The 21727-nt window shown below is 37.6% G+C and overlaps 1 protein-coding gene across 8 annotated transcripts in view; it reads right to left on the bottom strand.

Annotated features, from left to right (window-relative positions):
- Positions 1 to 21727, bottom strand: part of EPHA6 (EPH receptor A6) — a 511564-nt gene that overhangs the window by 372043 nt on the left and 117794 nt on the right. For all 8 annotated transcript variants that reach the window (XM_075768276.1, XM_075768293.1, XM_075768260.1 and 5 more), the window contains one exon: positions 15018 to 15681. In XM_075768276.1, coding sequence (XP_075624391.1) covers positions 15018 to 15681 — 664 coding nt within the window. The remainder of the gene's footprint in view (positions 1 to 15017; positions 15682 to 21727) is intronic.

Here is a 21727-nt window from a genome sequence, read left to right as displayed (position 1 = left end):
CATAATTTTAAACAACTGAGATAAATACATAAAATGATAACAATGCATAGTTCACAAAGAGAAGTACATGCAGAGGTAATCAAATGTATTATTCATTTACTGTGAGTCAAAGACTCCCCATTCTGATTTTGAAAAGAAAGTGTACATATCTTTCTACTCTGGGATTTGCCTTTACTGGCATCCTAAATGCTACAAACCAACCATGTCTTCAAGGCATTCCCTTAGGTCTCTCCTCAGGGTCTTTACTGCTTCCTGACTCAGTGTGACTTTGTAGCTTCTTTTATGTTTTCTGTTAAACGTGGTGGAAAATTTATTCTGAGTTACAAATAAAAATACTTCTACATCTTTAACTATTACTCCAGCCTGTGATATACCAATGATTCAACACTAAAATTCTCATTATCCCTGTGAAGAAGGCATCTTGAACATACACTTGTATAAGGCTTCTCCACAACGCGATAGCTTAATATTAAAGTATGTTACATTAAGAAATTGTGGTTTCTCAAATACTGCTTTAGAACAATTGCAAAGTTGCAACAAGCAAATATGATGGCAAATATGACCATTAAGATCATATTCACCAAGTGAAATAAATACTCCAGGACACTGGAATACTCATTAACTTTGGGAAGGTTGGTTCCCCCTTCACCCCGCCCCTTCTTGCCTGAACTGCCAATACGCAAAGATGTATGTAAAATACTGTATGTATTCAAGTGACTTCTGAATATGAATTTTCATTTTTTCTATCTTGACTACTCAGTTCTTCCTTGAAGATTGGTTTACAGTAAAATTGAAATCTAAATTCTGACTCCGCATAGAAGATACATTGCTATTAAATTTACTGTTCCACAGGGACTTTATTAGGGCTGCTACTGAACTGTGCATCATTTTAATTAGAATTAACACTTTCATCTTGTTTATGAATATATGTAAGATAAGCTTTGAAATATTTAGCATCTGGGAATACCGTCAAGCTGTCACAGCAAAATTAAGACATTTCACATACATAACTATTATTATATAATAGCCAGATACCAAATAACTAAACAGTCATTGTTAGCATTTGCAGTATAATCTCTCTATGCATACATTTCCATGTCCTTTGGGAATTTATTCATGCTTTGATCATTACCCCTTTGAAGCAACGGTTCTTTAAAGACAGACATTTCTAGTGCAGTCCTTGACTCTGTTAGATGTCTCACTGGTAGGTACAAGACCCATTTTACATAATTTATTCTACTGTTAGCAGACATATCGCTAGAAGAGCACAAGCTTACTGCAGTGGGTTGGTTCCCAAGGATCACCTTCTTTTGCCAAGATATTTTCTTTGCAGGATAGAAAGATTCACAGACATTACTGTTTAAAAGACCACCGTCCCCAGGTCAGGCACCTCTTGTGAATGCAAGATTCTTCCCTGCAGAATATTCTCCAGTGATTTTGATGGGACTCCCAAAAGTAAAATTAAGGGGGAGAGTGGAGCCAAACCAAACCAAAAAACCACCCCACAAAACTCTTCAAGAAAAGGACTTGCATCATATCAACTCAAATACTACGGGAATGCAATTCTGAGGTGGGTCAGACAGTACGTTTGTTGATTTAGCCCTTTAGATCTATGTCAATCACGAAAACCTATGTATTACTGCTTGGATTACAGCAACTCTCAAACATGACGGACACGTGGCAGGTGAGGTCTGGCTGACAGGTAACAGTCTGGAGATGAGGTCTGAGGCAGACTGTCCTTGAGCTGCTGGTGAGGGAATGCAGGGAGTGGAGACCAGTGGTGGGTGTCTCAGAGAAGGAGCGAGACATGGGAGACCACCACCACCACCAGCGGAGACAGGCTCCCACGAGAACGGCTGCGGGTGGGTCTCCTCCAGTGGAAGGCGGCTCCACGGGCAACTCGGGGCCACTTTTCACTGCGGCTGAAGTGCTGTCAGGATATGTTAATTCCAATGATGGTTAAGAAGTCGCTGTGAACCATCAGCTGTAACAGCACCATTTAAAAACTGTATTATAACTGTATCAACTGTATAAACCTGTAGGGAAAAGGTAATATACAGCGACCAATAAGAATTACCTTTAATTTCCATAGGCTATGTTTTCTTCCATACCCTTGCTGTAGACACTACACACCTAATAAACACGTAAGTTCCTTCAAAACCCCACATAACTACCCTGTGCAGTTGGACATTTAGCACAGGAACCTACCATCTGGATGTTGAAACAAGAATTTGTGGATTATCTTTGTAATAATAATTTTTTAAAACCCTACCAATATAATAGCCTATTCTTATTCTGATAAGTCAAACATTTTTACATTTAGAAAACATTTTTGTCTTAGAAGTATGTAAGAGAATAAAGAAACATGCATAGCCCTCAAGTAACAAGAAATGAATTATTTCCTTTTTAAAAACTCAACTTCTTGGCACACTATTAATAGTACAGAATATTAAAGGACTAATTTAATAATTATTTTTAAAAAACATAAAAACAAGTGGAAAGTAAGGCATGAGTAGCAGAAAATGGTTGTAAGAAATCAAAGAGGCAACCCAAACAACAATAGGAAAAATTGCGAAGAAATGCACTCTATCAAATGCAATCTTTTGCCTGAAAGTGCCTTAGATGCATCCGCTGGTTAGAGTGGGCTGATACAGAAGAAACGGAACAAAAATACATTCCAACTTGCTGAAAGTTTTAGTCTAAACAACTAGATACCTGTTCAACAGGCATACTGAAAATACAGGTTGTGCATATAAAGCATATTAACTGTATTCAGTTTGACTCTTCAAATCCCACACTGATCAGCATGCAGACTATTTCTTTTGTTCTATTTATCTTTGGAAGTATTTATCTTTTAATCAACAAAACATTGAACTTCTTAACAGAAAACCTTCTGCCAGTGACTTACCTAAAAGGAGAATGAAAGTAAGACCTTTGGGAAATGCATGTAAACTTGTCACTAGAATCTTCCAAAGATTTCCCAGCAAATGAGCTCTTTGGATGCAATTCACTTGTTTATATAAAGTTATGATTCATAAGTTTTAGGAATTTTCTGTCCTCAGGTCATGTTTTGGGTTTTTTTTTTTTTGTTTGATTTTAAATGTTGGTTATGACATCGCATAGAACTGTACAAAATGCCTTGTGTATGTCTTTCGACTATCTAAATGAGATTATTTGAAGAAATCTAAACCATGTGAGATGAGAGCTGAGACAGATATGAAGATTTGAGAGAGACAGAGCAAAATAGTTACATAAACACCATCAAGACTGATGCTGACAGAGCAGTAAGACCAAAAGAACAAGTTGGAAGTAGTGGTGGAAGCACAACCATGTTTGTTCAGAGTACACAGGTACGGGAACCAAGATGTCTAGCAAACAGGAATATTCTACAGAAGTAGATCACTAATCACTAACAACAATGCAATAAAGCAGTAAAACAAGTACCAGCGACATCACCTTTGTAAGATTATCACATATGTCAGAGCAGGGACAGATGTTTAAAAAAATAGAACAGCATCTTTAAACCGTCTCAGATGTTCAGCTGCATTTCCTTTTTATGTTACCACCAGGTGCCATGTGAAATGGTTCTGGAAGCGAGCACTTGATGATGCCTGCCCAGCACAATTCCCAGTACAGGTCTTCCAGCTCCCCATAAAAGACTGTAAAGCACTAAAGACACTAAAGCATTATGGCACTACAGATCCAAGAGAATCCGTTTCCTTTTCAGAATGCGGCATCCAAGAGTAATATAGCAGCTGATCTGAAGTTCCAGTTGCTGATCAGAGGATCTTCTTGCCAACAGACCTGCAACAGTCTTCAAACAGCACTGCAGCTCAAAGGCATCCATCTCCATCACTGCTTTTGAAAGCTGCAGGATCAGCGCTGTAAGTCGCACCAGAGAACTGACCGTCACTTGCAACTCCATCAAGATGAAGGCGTTGGGCTTTCCCTGCACAACAGAGGTCGGGGAGCAACGTGCAGCCCTCGCTCTCCAGCCCTGCGGCAGCTCCAGGACACGTTGCGCTCGAGCGGCAGTGCAAGTGATACACAGTCAGGGATGAGGTTTTGCTTAGAGAGGAGCTGTGATCACGGTCAAACTTCTGCCCCCTCAAGAAGTATTGTCGTGCAAACCCTCATCTAAACTACCGAGGACAGAGAAGTCTCTGTAACTGGCACCTCAACTTTCATGGGAGTTTTCCTTCCTCTTATACAAAGATGCCAGGCACAAGTCTTGGCATTAACAGGATCGCATTTGCCTTTTTTTTTTTTTTTTTTTAATTTGGCAAGAGCTTAAGCTTGCAAGTAACCTCTGAACTGCTTTACTCAAATGATGCCTCTAACATGACAAATTCTGGGGAGGCAGGGTGTGTGTATGTGATTTCTGAGAATCTTTTAAATACTATTGCCCTTGAAATCTAAGTTAGCCCATGACACAGAATGACTTTATATCAATCTTGCTGTGTAAAATGACTGCTTTTGATATTTTTTCAAGCCTAAATTTCAGGAGGAAAGGATAAGTCAGTTGGCTAAAGCAAAACTCATCTCACTTGCATTCTTACTGAGAGTTACAAAAAGCAAATACAGTTCAAGTTCTCAAACACTCATACATGTTCTTTCGTATTCAGGACAAACTTTGTCAGAAATGTCTTTGTGCAGTTACTTCACTCCAGCTTGTGATTCCCAGGCTACATCATGCGAAAGAAAACCTTTTATTGATTGCTTTTGAAATTACATTTCTCAGCATAAATGCTTTAATAATTGACTGAATAAAATGATGGGTAACCTCTGTGGGAACAGTTCCATTACAGAATGTGTTTTACGGTTTATTTGTGAATGTGTTACTCATTAATAACCTGCCTCAGAGGAAGTACAGGTGTTTATCTTCAGATTTTGGAGCTCAACTTTATGAGTTCTCATAGGGACATCATCTATATCATCATAATAATATTCTCAAATGTTATATTTTTTCAAAGTATAAATTTAAAGTGCTTGTGCTCAGAGGTGTGAGAAAAATCAAGCTTTCTTGTTTAAAAAGAAAAAGCAAATAAATAAAAAAAAATTTGAGCCAGAACTCTCTGAACATTATATAAGTATACAAATCTTAACACTTTATGTAGTTATAAGTGAAACTTCCTATTATTAAAAAAAAAAAAAAAGAAAGAAAAATCAACAGCCTACTGTATTGTAAAAATTTGGAAACTTTCACTGAGCACCCTGACTTCAATTTTTTCTCAGCTTATACTTTTTATTATTCAGGGCTCCACCACAAAATGTCAAATGATAAGCAAACATTCTAGAAACTGAATTTCCACAAAGACAACTAAAATAAACCCTTATTAAGCCAGAACTGTTACTTCACTGCAACATATGCCTGTGGAAGTCCCCAAGACATGATTTTTTACATAATTGCACTGTACACACAGTCAAAGTGTTCCTTTGTCCAATTAGTGGCAAAGTTTGTAAATCACAGCTTCCTCACAAAGTACTTCTCTTTCACCGCTATCAATGAATTCAATGCCCAGCACAAGACATTTTGTACCGAACAAATGTTATTAGGCCTTTATGGTTTTACTCTCTTCCATGTTCTTGCCACAAGAGACTTCTTCAGAGCTCATAAAGACATACACTTTTCAGCATATTGAGGAAACTTACATACTGAGGATAATCTACTCAACCATAAGAAAACCCCATCACACTTCTCTTCCAGCTGGAGGAAAGCCTCCTACGGCTGTAACAAGATACAAGCAGCCAACACTGAACATTTACATCCATTAAATACAGCAGGCCACAGTTTTCACTCAAGCAGATCTCACCTATGTTCAATATATTTGATTGTTCAAACAATTAAGGTTGATCATGTGTGAAGCGCAATGAAGATTTTCCAAGTCAAATTAATCTGAAATGATTGAGCTCAAGCTTTAGCTACTGACTCCCAGAACATGAACAAAATTTATGTGGTAAGCAAGAAAAGGCTGTATTACCCAAGAATGGAGAGGGACCGTCTCTGTTAGTCTCTAGGATGTGACATCCCATCACAGTGAGGAACACAGGACAGTAGCACAGAGTTAATGCCTCCCTTCTTCACCTCTTGCCATGCTATAGCGTCCAACCTGCGTGTCTTTCTGATATTCCCATTTTTACCAATACAAGAGGAACTTGCATGTTAGTATGGATCTGCTTATTTCTGACAAATAAACCTTTCTGAATTTGTTAATACCAGATTTTCAAAAGTCCATTTTGGGACAGGCAAGCTACATATAAGGCTTGACCAAGAAATCAGTTATGACTAGGTTGTTATCTTTAGAAGACAACATCTTATCATATATAGGGAAATCCATCTGCACACAAGATTTACAAGAGATGTGTGAATGAGACCTACAGACTCTGTCGTTTTTCCCCACTCTGGCACCTGGGTGACTCACACATATAAACCAGCACAAGAGTCCCTCGCAAGCTTCCAGGCTATATGCATCAGCCCCTTCACACCTACAGCATGAGAGTCTGGGACCTAAACTATCACAAATCTCCTGTGTCACAATCCTAGGACATAGCCCCACCAACGACCCTACAGTGGAGCGATGGGCCACACATGAGCCTAATGCACAGGGTGGGGGGGAAAGATATCAAAATTGCTGAAAAATCTGCACAGCGAGTTAAAAAAATAAGAAAATCAAACAACAAATTTAAAATGTGTTCATTCTACACACAATTGAATAGATACACAAATACATTTGTATTTATATGTGCATTTTATAAAACTTGAAAGAACTTGTTTCCAGTAGTGTTAAAGGTTGTGCATGTGATCATCACTGGAGTGTACTTCTTCCAGCAGAGAAAGAATAAATAACTGTAATTTACTATGGCCCACTGCTAATGTCAAATCATGCAGCTGTATTACCGAGTCATATACAACAAAAACAAAGAATCAATCACTGCAGTCCCTTTGACAATTTTTGTCTACTGTTTGTCAAGGGTAGCTGATACGATCAATATCCAACAGTATACACCGACACAAAACCTCTGAGTAATATCCGAGTAATCAGTGTGCTTTTGCTTCCAAAATGTCACGTCTACATGTACAAACAGAAAACAGGCACAGTTTTTCAGTTTGAAATTTGCTATTTAACCTAAGCCAGCTTCCTTGTTCCAAAGTAGGTTTCACACTAAATACTGTACTTCAATACTCATTTCAGAATCAAAGTGAAAAATAGTAATTTCCTAGGATTAATTTAGTTTGCAAATAAGTTTCCTATATATGGAAAATATTTATGGATGCAGTTAGAAAAATTAAGGCTTTAATTTGAATTTTTACAATTAAATATACTGGAAACCAGGTTATGGTGGCTATTGTAAGGTTCCTTATTTGCTCAAAATTAATGCAAGTCAGTAAGATGTGACAAGAATGCGCAGACAACTTGTGCTCATTTAGTATCAGCATAACTTCCTTGCTACATAAAAATCAATTGAAAAGGTTTTCTGCTTGGTTTTTAAATTCTCACTTCTGAAGCAGCACCCCTTTTCAGCTGTTTTATCAGATTTATTGTGTTACAATATATCTGGCTGAACAAATCTGCAGATGTCTGTAGATTAAGTAAAAAGCATTGGATCTGAGCTACAACATGAATTTATATGGCATTGAGATTTTTCTGGCTGCTAACCCAGGCAGTGATTGAAAACAGGTGCTCTTAGGTACTTATTTCATTCCTAACATTTTGCTGCAGTAAAAAAACCCCATTTATTTCAGTAACAAACTTAAGAAATCTCCTCAGTTAAGACACTAAGAAGATATCATAATACTATGATTAAAAAGAACCCAAACCAAAACACATACACACAAAATGCCTGTCTTTGAAAGCTTTGCAGGAGCTAGCCTGGTACCCAATGTATAAGAAAGGGCACAAACATAGAATTTAAAGGAAACCTAAAAGCCGTTGAACTAACCTAAAACCATTGAGAAAGAGGCAAAGTGATTGAATATGGCAAAGTCAGATCTCTTCAGGCTGGTCCAACTCACTAAAAATTCATCTTTCTCATAGTAAATTATATCACATTCATTTTGCATGGTCTACTACACATCCTTTCCCTCCTACTTCAGCTAGACAACAATGTTATTTTTAATCCACACTAATTACAAGCCTTCAGGACAAAAGGGTTCTTCATGTGCAAGTGAAAAAAGTGTAGTGCAAATGAGAGATACAGTATGAAATAGCTTAGCATATGACCTGGTATTTAAGGAATAAAAAACAGTATGTATGAAAAGTGCTACTAAGTAATGTTGGTAACATCCCCCCCTCCCGATTTAATATATTGTAAATATATACTCTTTTTTCTAATGTACACAGTTCTTGAGTTCAGATCAAGTCAAATTTTTGCAGTACGTTAGCAGTTATCTGTGATTAGTTATATTCAGAAGTTTTGAACAAGTCATTATCAATTGGTTTTCTATACTGTTACCTATAGAATTGTGATTATCCACAAATTCCTAATTGTTTCATGCATGTTCTTGGATTGCACTAAAAATCTCTGTTTAGTGGTTCAACCTAAAAATTCAATTTGGAAATGTCAAACCACAATGCCATCTTATCCATATTCAGAACTCAAATTAAAATATGCAGTGTGCATTCACAGATGTCATGTAGCCTTACATAGGCTGAAGAGTAGGTTTTTTCCAATGGAAAATACACATCACAAATAATCGCAAAGGTCTTAAGTACTTCCATTGAAAACACTAAAATTTAAAGCTCTTCAAACTCACGTAAACGATGTAAAATAAACCATAATTTGTTAAGCGTAGTAAAGAAGTCTGAACCACTCCCAGAGCACCTGTGTATTTAGGAATTTGCTATAAATTCCAATAAATGATATGGCTGTCTAAGAAAAAAATATAACTATTTAATAATTTTGGTAACTGGGCAGTAAGTCACAGAAAATATTTAAAAAAACATTTAAATTTGCTCCAGAGGAGATCAGTGCAGAAAAGATCGTAATATACAGCTCTTCGACACTGAAGAAGGGGGAAGAATTCAGTGAATTTTGTAGCCTGCCCATCCTCCAGGCTCCCTAGGATGTCATCAGCGGATGCCTGCTAAACAAAACATGCCCTGTAATGGTGCAGAAGAAACAAAGAATGGTGAAGAATAGCCACGGAGTTGATACTGATGGGTATATCACCATGCCTGGTCGCTCTTTCTAACCTTCTTTATGTCTTCTCTGTCATTACCTCCACGCATGCTCCCACCTGCCTCCCCTCCTGCTCCTTCACAAGTTGACACCGGCTTTCTGCACAACATTGCCGCATGTGCGCACTGCAACTGCTATCCTTGAGGTAGGCTCGCTATGAGGTTTCAACTGAGGTTTCCATTGAAAGAAGGAAATTGAAATCAAATGGAGGACACTGAAAGGCTTCAATTTCAGAAGGAAATAAAAAAATAAATTTTAATTGAATCTTCATTTAAATTTTAAATTTGTATTATGACTCTTCCTACTTGTCTGCCCTATATTTGAAAGGATAAAGGTACTTAAGGGTGTTGAAGCAAGTTCTGTCTGCAGGAAAGTCACCTGCAGTGGTCTAGGAGAGAGATCGTATCAGCTAATGCATCCACGTAGCTGCACGAAGTCCCTGGGCCTTCTACACCTGTCCCATTTCACACCAGAGAAAGAACAGTCAGCGGATCTCAGTCCTCCACTCATTCAGCTTCCCTGACAAAATCCCCCCTCTGGTTATCCAATGGAGTTGGTGGGGAATTGCACCCTTTCTCACAGGGATCTACTCCTGCGCAAGAGAGTTGTTCCAGCTCTGCTGCAGAGGGACTCTCTGTGGTGGAAAGATTTTCTTTTAAAAAGAGAAGTTTAATTTTAAACTTATTTTGCCCCTGTTTTTGTAGTCCAAATCTTTCTATGCTTTTCCTTTACAGATCTTCCTTCAGTGCCTATGGGCTGGCAAAGAAGAGTAGGTCTCATGAGTAAATAAATACCTGGGAGAAAAATCAAAAGGATCCTTACACAATATTGTATCTATATAACTATCAGGAAACCTGCTGTTCCAACTTTTTTTTTTTTTTTTTTTTTTTTACTTTTCCTGTTTTCATGCCAGCAGACAGGTAGCTAAAGCATGACCACATCATTAACTTCTCGGTTTCCCAACAAAGACATGCTATAGGTACATATATGAGGATGGGGTTAGCTCGTATTTCCAAAACGAGAATATTTAATTGAACGAGATGAAATGGCTGAAGATAGGCTGCCAAGGCAGAAATCCTAACACTGAAACATTACCACAAGTTTGAGTGATGAATAACAGAAAGAAGTGTTTGTTCAATTACACAAATGCTCAACATGCAGTATGTGTACTAATGCGTAGGCATTAGCATCCCTAGGAAGTGTTGTTCAGTCAACTCAAGTTCAAATAATTTGAACTTTACATTCCCACTTCTTATTGTATTTGTTTTAATTAAACCAGGAGAGTCTGTCAATGTCTGTTGTTTTACATTTTAAAAATTTCTTCAACCATACCACACAACATCGGGGGAGGGAGGAGGGGGGGGGGTGTGTGTGTCCTGAGAATATTCCTCAAGAACAATCAACTTTTTACAGTTAAAATACAATTCTGCATTGTGTTTGATTGGTTAAGGCTCTAAAGTAAATTCTGACTATAATAATTAGTATTTGCTATATATAATTGAATTTTTCTCTCCAATTAATGGCTAACCTTGGATAATTCAGCTAATTTTTGGTAAATCATTAAATAATCAGGCTTCAGTTAACAGTCATCCAGTTATTAACATATGATACCTAAAAAGAAGTGAACTGTTCTAATTAAGTTTATATAGTGTTCCTTGTCATGCTTGTTTCTTTTTGTGCAAAAAAACCCCCTGCCCAAACCCCTGATATAATCTGCATATACTACACATTTGTTTAAATTTAGCACAATTCTTGCCTTGGACTGACATTCAGAGAATATATGACATGGAACTTGCTACTTTTAATTGATGTTTATTAGAATCCTGTGCAGCATCTCCTCCTCCTATGCTATGACTTGTGAATGGGGCAGCTATCAATGATTTAGCAAAGCAAGCACTTCACATTAGAGCCATTTATGATTAGCATTGCCATATTATTGGTACTAACTCATTTATCAGTTCCTAAAGAAACAAAACAACACGTGAATGCTGCTATTTCAGGATTTTGAGGAAAAAAATGATGAAAGTATATTGAAATCAATAAGCAATAAATCATTTACACAATCAGTTCAGAGTAGATGATATTTTTTCAGGTTCTGCCATTAAGAAATGCACGTGTACATACAAATAACTGTGAACTTCTTGCAATCAATGTGACTTTTTCCCCACTGACTTCAGAAAAGGAAGACAGTCCCCAAATAAATGAAAAATTCTCTATCACTGTATCTCTAAACTGTTCTAGACACATTGGGGTATATATTTAATAAGTATGGATATTTTAATCCAGTTGTGAATTCTTCTCAGACACTTTCACTCTGAAATGATGCTTTCAAAAGCAAATACAACAGATAGGGAATGTTGATAGATTCACAGACAAAGAGATACACATGTAAGACTGACATATATTGAAATAATTGATATGTTGTCAGTTAGGTTACTTTCAACTGCCAAAATCTACTTTACTTGCTTCTCTATGATTTTAACAGCAGTGGTAAAACTAATCAAAGACTTTTTTTACTCCCATTCTTGCTGCTTTGTGAAACTGTGAGCAATGACAAAGGCAAAATATAATTGCTTATGCCATTTAGTACTTCCTGAACTACTAGTACTGAGTGCTTATCTCCACAAATATCAAAACAGAAATTTACTTTTAAAATTCTGTCACAGATAAGCCATATTTGCCATGAAGAGCTTATTCCCCACTGAGCCACGTGCTGGTGTATAATTTAAAGTTTGACACCCTTTGCAAGCAGGAAAAAGAAAATAAAATATTCAAGCATTAGAAAGTATTGCCCACCACCCAATTACTTGCCAGAACAGATTGCAAATTATTGTTTTGAAAGTTATTTTCATGCAGAATAAAGAAATAGTTCTCAGTTTTGAGTACGCGTACAAGAAGCACTGAGAGAATGGCATCAAACATACTTCCAAGACTCAGATTTGCTACTCCAGCAGTGGAATGGGAGGGAGAAAAGGTCTTTGGGCTGGGATTGCAGGGAGGGACCTAGAAGACACAAAGATTGTATAGATACATTTCAGGTCTTCTTGGCAGAGTAAGATGTAGCGGCTTCTCCTCTCCCCACCCCCGGCCTCTATGAAAAGAAGCTAAATGTAAATTTTTCAAATTTTCCCTTAGAAAGTTTGTAATGTTCAGGTATTTTAGGACTTAATGAGTATGAAAGAGTTAGTTCAGGATGTATTGACAAGTGACAAATCTTTTAAAGTCTAAATTTCTGACTTGCGTCTCAGACAAGCAGCAAAGTCTCAAAATAGGACGTTACGGCTGTCTGAAAGATTGTTGTCAACACAGGTAGTGATCTCGGTTCAGTTCACAATGCTTAAACAGCCACATTGCTAAAATGCATTCCCAGCTGCCCGAGCACGCATCTCCACCAGCGGCTTTGGCACAAAGGGAAAGGTGGCTGCCCTGACAGCAAGCCTGCTAACCCACGGTTTAAGCACAAGAGCCGGAGAGTGGGCACTAGTGAAATTAAATTGCCGCTTTTTAGTTTTGAAAGTATCTTATACATTTGGGCTTGCCTTTGGCATGACATTCATGAAGGAATACAAGACAAACATACTTTGAGACACAGTCAGAAAATGCAGTACTCATTTAAAGAAAGCTGAAGATGACTAAATGGACATTAGACACCTATGAAAGTTATTTCAAAACACATATGGAAGCTCTATTAGATTATAATTTTCTAAAATAGTAATTTGTTATTGTTTGGGCAAATAGATAAGAAAATGCAAACACTCATGGCTTAGGTAGTCCATTTCACTTAGGAGGTACCTGTTCAGCAGCAGACTGGACTGCCAACTGAATAAACGAGAGGAGTCAATGCATAGCAGAAAAGTTTCCTGCCATTTTTTGTGGGCTTTTGTTGCTGGTTATATTGCTCATGTACAGCTCTAGAGTATGACTCACTTGCATAATGGACAGGAATTCATTGAGTGTTAATGTCTTGAAGAAAATCCTTATCCCATTAAGAGAGAAACCTTTTGACCTTATGTAGAAAGTTATACTTGCTTCCAGGAATGGCAATGTCAAAATTGTATCTTTGCAATGAGTATGTTTTGATAATTAATGCCAGCAAGATCAGAATACAAAGTGAATTTCATTTTCTGATTACAATACATAGTGTTCTTTTAATGCTCTATTATCCAAGTTTGTGGTGCAGCTTGCCTAACACCATCAAATCTGAGCAGCTCTTGAGCAAAATATCTGGTCACTTGTGTAATTTATGGGTATGGACTCTTTCTCTTCCCTTTTGCTACAAAGCAGATGTTGAACCGAAGCAGACTGGTATCTCAGTGGCTACTGAGACAATCATTACCACAGAAAGAAGTACCTTATTCTCAGGTCATTGTGCAACTATTATGTACAGTAGAAGAGAACACACAAAGTACACGTATCCTTTAGTAACACTTTCTGAAGCTAACAAAACCACTAAGAAAGTGCGCAGTATGAAAAGATGCACACCTTTTGCGATTGTTATCTAACCAGCAGTCCTGGCAGGTGAAAAATAAGTCTCAACGTGCGCATTCGCCATGGACAGTAGTCTCAAACTGAATCCACAAAAGCTCAGAGACTTGGGCTATGCTCAAGTATACCACAGCATTTGCAGAGTTTTAGCAACGTATTCATGTTATAAACAGCACAAAAGTTTAAGTAATCTGAATTTTTCCACAAAATCACAAAGTTTGACAAATGCAACCACTCTTGAAAGAGTAGTAGAGAGGGTTAGTGAACCACAACAACACTTAGATTGTGCAGAAGACATGCTTTTTGTTCCTGCATGTGTTCACTGTCCTACCTATGAAAGGGGGAGGCTGATAGGGGAAGAAATCACCTTTGTAATCACCTCCAAGTTGAAACCTTCATTTAAAACATCCTTAATTTGCTGTTGTAGCAACAAGGTGCAGCACTATGTTGTTCTATACATCCCAGAACAGAGTGTGCTCTCTGCAAAATTCTTGAAGAGAAATCACCAAGCACAGCTACCCTCAGATAGACAATTCTTAATATACAAGAAGGTGGCAAGCAACATTCAGCAACTAACTGATGTACTAACACTTGCTTCACAAACAACGTCTTACTACATTTGTGCATTAGTCTTTCTAAAAAAGAGTACTAGATGTATAGCATTACTTATACATTGTGATGAAACCATTTTGAGCACACCTGATTTTAACCTTTTGCATTATCTCTGAACACAGACTCGAACGTCTCTAATTGAACTCGCTACCTAACGATTTTCTACTACGTTAACGTGCACGTTATTCATGGAGCAGTTTAAAATCCATTGTTTTACAGAAGCATGGATAATGACGTTATCCCTTCAGGTGAATTCATCCCCTCTATCTTTATATGCTTACAGGAAAGAGGCCAGTGCAAGTTAATTGGCTAAATTCCCTTTTTAGGCACATAGAGGAAAAAAAAGAGATTTTTTTTTTCAGTCACTGCTCACATCATCTTGAGATAGATATCTAAAACATGGTAGATGAATCCGGCTCCAAAGCATGCACTTATCTCCAGTAACTACAGGAGTCAAGGTGACTAGCTGATCCATATACACATGTACATTTTGGGCACCTACAGTTAGACAAAATGAAGGTCATCTGTAGTAACAAAACGTTTCCTTAGAAATCCACAATATCATAACTTCAAATAACTTTGCTTATTTCTGGACAAGAGGCATTCCTTGAAATCGTGATGCAGTCTTTTCAATATACAACAAGCTATTTGCTGTGCCTATAACATCATAAGACCTTTTTTAAAAATAATAATAAAATAAATATTTAAAAAAAAACCCCAAACAAACAATGTTTTCTTACCATGGCAGGAGCCATCCACTTCTTCATATCCTACACTGCAGATACATCGTCCAAGAGGCACAAGCCAATCCCCATCTGCTCCACAATACAATTTTGGAGTATCACGTTCCTCAGCGCTCTTCACGCAGGAGCCCCTTACTTCCACCAAAGAGGAAGAATCAACCCTTGGAATAGTATCAGGAAACATAGCCAAATTACGGACCGTGAAAGGGCACTTTTTGTAATAAACACGGACTGAAACCAAAGCAATGCATGCTCCAATGTCCTGAAAAGCAAGAAAAAATCCTTTCTTGTTTATTGGCCCAACCTCACGAACTTCTGTGTTGAGTTTAAGAATGCGGTCACCCAAGTCCATCTGGGTAAAACTCTCATCAGCTGCAATAGTATCAATTTTAGTGTACTGGTTTGGCTTGAATTTTACTCCATGAGACTCATCTGACTCCATGTAGTAGAGATTGAAAGTTTCCTTGCAGGTTCCCAGTACCCATGGAATACTGTTGCAGTCCCTCAGGGTAAACTTCATTTCCACATAAATTTTCTGTGCAGCATCACGGGAGATCCAGTTTGTTCGAAGCCAGTTGTTTTGGTTTGGTTCCATCACATTACATACCTGGTAAGTATGAATGGGACGATTGTGTTCATCCATTTCAGTTATGGCATCCCACTGGAAAGAAAATAAAATTGTTTGACGACTAAGAAAAATATATTTCACGTATGCATATACAGAGAGGCCACGTATACACATGTGTATGTGCACTTATGACTTAACTAAGAATAATTATTTACTTAAAGTTTAGCAGAAAGACAGTAGTTAGAAGCAGATGCCAACTACAAAAAGAGTACAAGACTTCAAAAACTTTACAATAAATTTCTATTAATTAAAAAAAAAGTTAAAAAATAATGTAGCTCAGTAAAAGAGGGAAATAATTAAATTTGCTTTAAATAAATAATTAATTTGTTTTAAATAAACATGACTAAGTCCAAGAACATTCCTGGGCATGTCATTCAATCATCTATGCTGAAAAAATTGCTAGAACAGTCCGGTTTGGCATGCCAGTGGGCTGGCCCTCTGGCAGTCCTCCAAGCAACTCCCACAGCTCAGGCACAAGGCACTGGCCAGGCACCCGCAGCAGTCATCAGCTGGGATGCAGCCATGCTGGTTTGGTGGGTCCGAGGTGTTTGGTGTAGGTTGTCATGGTTCATACAGTCACCGTAGAAACATTTACCTGTATATTTAGAAATGTTACATTTCTGGCTCCACAGGTCTGTATTAAGCTTATTTCCTCTTTTAAAGGAAATAAAAATAAAATGTCACCGCCATCATGCCATTTTTGTTTCCTTTATAAATTTTCTTCCTTACAGTTCAGAGGTAAAGGAGGAATTTTTTTTCCTCTCCACTTCCCTAGTTTTATGCTACATCAACTGCACTAAAATTCTCAAATTCTGATGGAAAAACCCCACATAGAAACTGTCAAAAACATAAGTATTGGAAAATTATCCACATGCTACATATGAAAGGCTTATCAAATGCCTGATTTTTTACATAATCTGCTATTCTAAAGGATTACCAACATCTCCAAAATAGCTTCAATAAAATTGAGTCAGCTTTCCACTAAACACTCCTAACAGCAATGTAGCATTAGATTTGGATGTATTCTTGTGAAAACACAGAACTAGTTATGGTTCTGTACCCAAAACTATTGTGTCCCATCAGAAGTCTTAGTGCAGCCTTTTAAGATGTGTTTTTGTCTTATGGCATTCTAGATGTAAACCGGCATATCAAATAAGCTAAAAACGTGTTCATAAGGATCACTCAAAATGCCAGACTAATTGTTTTAATGCTATGAAACATCCAAATACTAAACTATGAACATGAATAATGTATACATGGAATACATTTGTTATGAACACATTTAATTAAAATTATTTGCCTGCAAAGGAGATACATAGGCTTCAAGTTGAGAAAGCAATCAACTTTCTCAAACTTTGCAGTTATTTTGGTAAATTCACTGTATGGCATTTTAAAATTTTATATTAATTACATACAGGTGCACATGCATAACATGCCACAACCCCACCGAACACACAACATGGAAGAAAAAAGTTCACTTATTTAGGAGTAAACTGATCCATCATGGTGGAAGAAGCAAAAAACAACCGACCTGTGGCTCAATGAGCCTGAAAACTTTGGGGTTTAAATGGTGGCTGGAATTCATGGGGAAAAAAGGAATGGCAAGTGCGATCAGAGAATTGGGATTCCTGGTGAGTGCAGCGTGCACCCGAGCGCTATGCAGAAAAACAGGGTAAATCAAGGCCTCTACAGGCCATCACTTTTGGGAATTCTTCCTATCACAGCAAGGAGTGATAACCCAGCCTGAAGGCTCCATCTTAAGAATCACAAAACATACTACTTATGTGATAGCCAGACAAGGACAAATAGTTGGCCAACCACCTGCTGACACAAGAGATTCTTATACAGCCAGGGGCTTTTGGTTATGCATTCAGAAAGGGCAAAGCTGCTACCTCAGCATTCATGGCAAGCCTAGAACAAATTCAGATTTGGTCAAAATTGTGTGATAGAGTACTAGTTACCACAAGGCTTCTCCTGCCATTGCTCCCAAAGTGATTTGGCCTATGATTCAAGTCTACCCTGTAGCAAGCAATGCAATACCCCAAGTAGGTCTTCGCTTTGAGAAAGGAAAAGGTGACTTTCATGGTGCTAAAATCCATAGCTCCAAGCCTCAAAACCTCATTAGAAGAGGTTCTGTAAAAAACAAAGCAGCTAAGTCTCTCAGCCACTGATTCCTATTTTGCCTGCCATATCTCTTACATGAGCCAAGGACATACCACCTTTTTCTTCACATATAAAACACATAATATAATTTTAAGCATTATTACACAAGTTTGTGTTATACAGAAATATAACCACAATGTAGCTAAAGAAAAAAAACCCACCACAAAACCAAACAAACAAAAAAAAAAAAATCAAACAGAAGCGCAAAAACGTTGTCTGCATTTATTTGCGTACCAAACTACATTAAAAGGAAGATGTGCTACGTGCTCTAGAGAGGTCTCAAAAAAACAACAAAAAAAAAAATCATCGACCCCAAAGCAAAAAACCCCAAGCAAAAAAAAAACAAACAAAAACCAAACACACCAACCACCACAAAAAACAAACCAAAAAAACCAACCAAACAAGAAAATCCCCACCACACCAAACCTAGAATAAAAGAGTAGTAATTGGGATGACAATGTAGTTTTAAAAATGGAGAGTATTCTTCAGAACTGGAGTAAACTAGCTTAGAGCAAAAAAAGCCTTAACATACTACTGCCTCTTAAAAATATTAAGGAAATAAAAAAGTCCAACATATCCTCCCCCTACTGTGAGAATTTCTTCAGAAATATTTATATAGTCACTTTGAATCAATACCATGATTTGAACTTAGAAATTAAAGCCCTGAAGTTCACTGCTAACCGTGTCGTTAATAATAGAAATCTATTACTTCTGTAGGAAAGTAGATGCTCAGCACTTCAATAACTGGTTTAGAAGAATAAAATAAGATGGATTGATCAAATATAGACAGTGCTTTAGTTCATTCAAAGCAGACCTTGCAAGCTTCATGCCTGTCCTCTTCCATTGTGCTCCCAGATAGCCTGCTGACAACTCTCAAGTTATAAGAACTCATGCATTGGGCAACAACAGTTACAAGGCATTTGCAAAAATATTTAACAAAAGTAGCAGTCTAATCATCATACAAATAAAATATTTTCCAAAAACTTTAACATCTAATGTTTCAATCTAGCCACTGTACTGAGGCATACTATATAAGGTACGCATATAAATACAACCATGAGTTTTCTGGCATGTGCTCTTAATTACTAGTCCCAGATATTGAGTGCAAATGAGGTGAATTCCACCATCTCAAAATGTCAATGTAATTTGCTGAGAAGTCCGACAGAACTCAATCTGTGATAGTCTCCGACAAGGACACATTCTTCTTGGGAGAAATACAATCTGCTTTTAATTTCACATAAATGTTGCATTTTTCTTCTGATAAAAACAGCCAGAAAATGGTAAAACAACAGTTAAATTCAATGCAGACAACAAAAAACCCAAAGAATTTATCAAATACACACTAGTTTTCTTTTAGGTGTATTTCATATTACAGGTCCCAATTAATCAAATGACGAGTATTTATAAACATTTTAGTTGTGCAGAACTATTCTTTGCTTAAATCTTAAAAGCGAACAAACAGAAGTATCTTATTAGTGACGTTAGCAAGAGAACGTGGTAGGTCCCCCCAGAATACCTAACCTGACATGCACCAAAGCTGGCAGAAGCTGTCTGGTCTGGACAAGCTGACAGTTCAGACTTCCTTCAAACTGAGCTGCTTGGCATCCCACCACAGTGCATTACTTTTGAAATTTTTGATTACATTTGTTTCAAAATGAGGTAAGCCTCTGATAATATTGATAGAAGCAGCAGCAGCATAAAGCTAATTCTCACAACTGGAGTTCCAGGATTTATGAAGAACTGTCAAAAACAGTTTGGAGGAAAGACTTCAAAATTCTATTTTAACACTGTAATCAAGAGCAGTGTGGATAAGAGGTTACATTTTACTTTCACGTTTGGCATAAAGGAGGAGCGTCACTGAAGTAGAAGAACATGGAATTTGAAGATGGAGGGAGAGAAGATTAAGATTACTTGTCACATTCAAGCTACAAACCACACTGAAATTTTAGATAAAATCTCAGTTGTTTTCATATCTCTACAAGCTACTTTACAGCCTGTTTCATTTTAGAAATTCACTAATATTTAACAGCTGTACAGAGAACACTATAAAGAGCAAATTACCTAATTTCAATCTTGTACTAGCTATATATACTACTGAAATCTGTTTTCAGTGTTCCCCACTTTTTTGTTATTCTTATTTTAAACCAAATGCTACAGACTTACAAAATCAGCAAGAGCTATTTATTACAATTCAGTGGGTTGTATCACCAAATGCTATATGAACATTACAAAAAAGAGAGACTGTATTGGAGATATTTTATGTTATTTTTAAACACACTGCTGTCTGATAAGAAAATGTCTTAGTGATACCATTCTACAGAAAAGTAAACACAGTGGACCAGTTTCAGCCTGATGGAAGAAGTCAGTTTCCCTGAAGACATCAGAGTTATTTCAACAAGTTCTAAAACTTGACTATTATCTTTAAGCCACGGTCGGCCTGTTAAGCAAGGCCTTACTGAGGTCAGATTGGGCTGCTTAAAGAAAAAGAGATGTTAAACTGACGATTGGCATGATTTGCCCAGTACTAGCCATGCACAACATTGGATTTATGGGGGGAACGCAGAACAGAAAGGACAGAGACCTCACCCTGTTGTCACCTCCCAGCCCCCTGCGGCGGCACCATAAAGTTGCCTACTCCCATGTCAACCCTATGGCTCCTCTGACTTCCAGCAGCAGAGAGCAGTCATGGCACTGCACCAGCACATCTTTCCCCCACAAAGATCTGCACCGCAGGCTCTTCACCATGTCGGCAATCTCCGTTGTGCCATTTGCTTAGAGACAAGGCAAGCAGATTCTCACTGTTTAGCAGCAGCCCTACTTGTGCCTGAAAGATTCATTACAATATTTTATTTGTATGTCAAACTTTGCTGTAAGAAGCTTTTCCAATTAGTAGGGGTAATTATATCAAGCAGTTGAAAATGCCTATTATATAATGTGCTTCTATCTAGATAACCCTCATAATGAGGGTGGTGAAACACTGGAACAGGTTGCCCAGGGAGGTGGTAGATGCCCCATCCCCGGAAACGTTCAAGGTTAGGTTGGACAGGTCTCTAAGCAACCTGATCCAGTTGAAGATGTCCCTTCTTGTTGCAGGGGGGTTGGACTAGATGACCTTTAAAGGTCTCTTCCAACCCAAACTACTCTATGATCCTATGATAACTTCCCATGTAGTGAAAGACTTTTCCCACAACTTGTCACACTGATTGATGAACTAATAGTGGGTTCTTAATCTCAGATAACAGTTATTCAGGCACTGATCCCAGCAGCAGTTTGGTAATCTAGGATAGCAGTTTTAGCATCTTGCACAGCTCAAGATTCTTTTTATTGACATTTTATTTCATTTAAAGGAAAACATAGGGACAATGGTTATTTAGGCCCATACCCTTACTCAGCAGTTTAAGGGATGGAAAAGACCATCTGCCCTTACAAATTTTGCTGCATTTATATCCTAAGCTAGACAGTTCCCTCCCCTTCTTCCTCATCCTTTTAATTAAAGGATAATTCTCTAAAAATGAAAGGTTCTGCATTTAAACATACCTCACCAGCATATCTTAGTTCACGCCTGAATAAGGAGTGGTTGTGGCAGACTCACCACGCAATACTTTTAAATATTAAGCACACAATGGGACCCCTGGGTTCAATAAACTACACAAATCTTTTGCTGTCAAGCAAAACATGTATGGATAAGTACTGGCTTTGCATGCAGCAAGAGAACTGAAGGAAAAAGCAGTGCCTAAAAAGAACAGGAGATAAGAGATTGGGGAGCCAAACCTCTTGACTTCATTCACTCTGCATTTGACTACTACTTAAGAAAAGACATCTGTAAAGGCAAGTCCTCAACAGTTAGTAAGTCTTATTACCTATCTGGAAACAGAAGACAGACTTCCTTTTTAAATCAAGGAACAAAATACATAAA

Source organism: Balearica regulorum, chromosome 1 (genome assembly GCF_011004875.1).
Source record: "Balearica regulorum gibbericeps isolate bBalReg1 chromosome 1, bBalReg1.pri, whole genome shotgun sequence".
NCBI classification, from domain to species: domain Eukaryota; kingdom Metazoa; phylum Chordata; class Aves; order Gruiformes; family Gruidae; genus Balearica; species Balearica regulorum.
The sequence above is the reverse complement of the archived record's forward strand: the minus strand, read 5'-3'. Positions and strand labels throughout refer to the sequence as shown.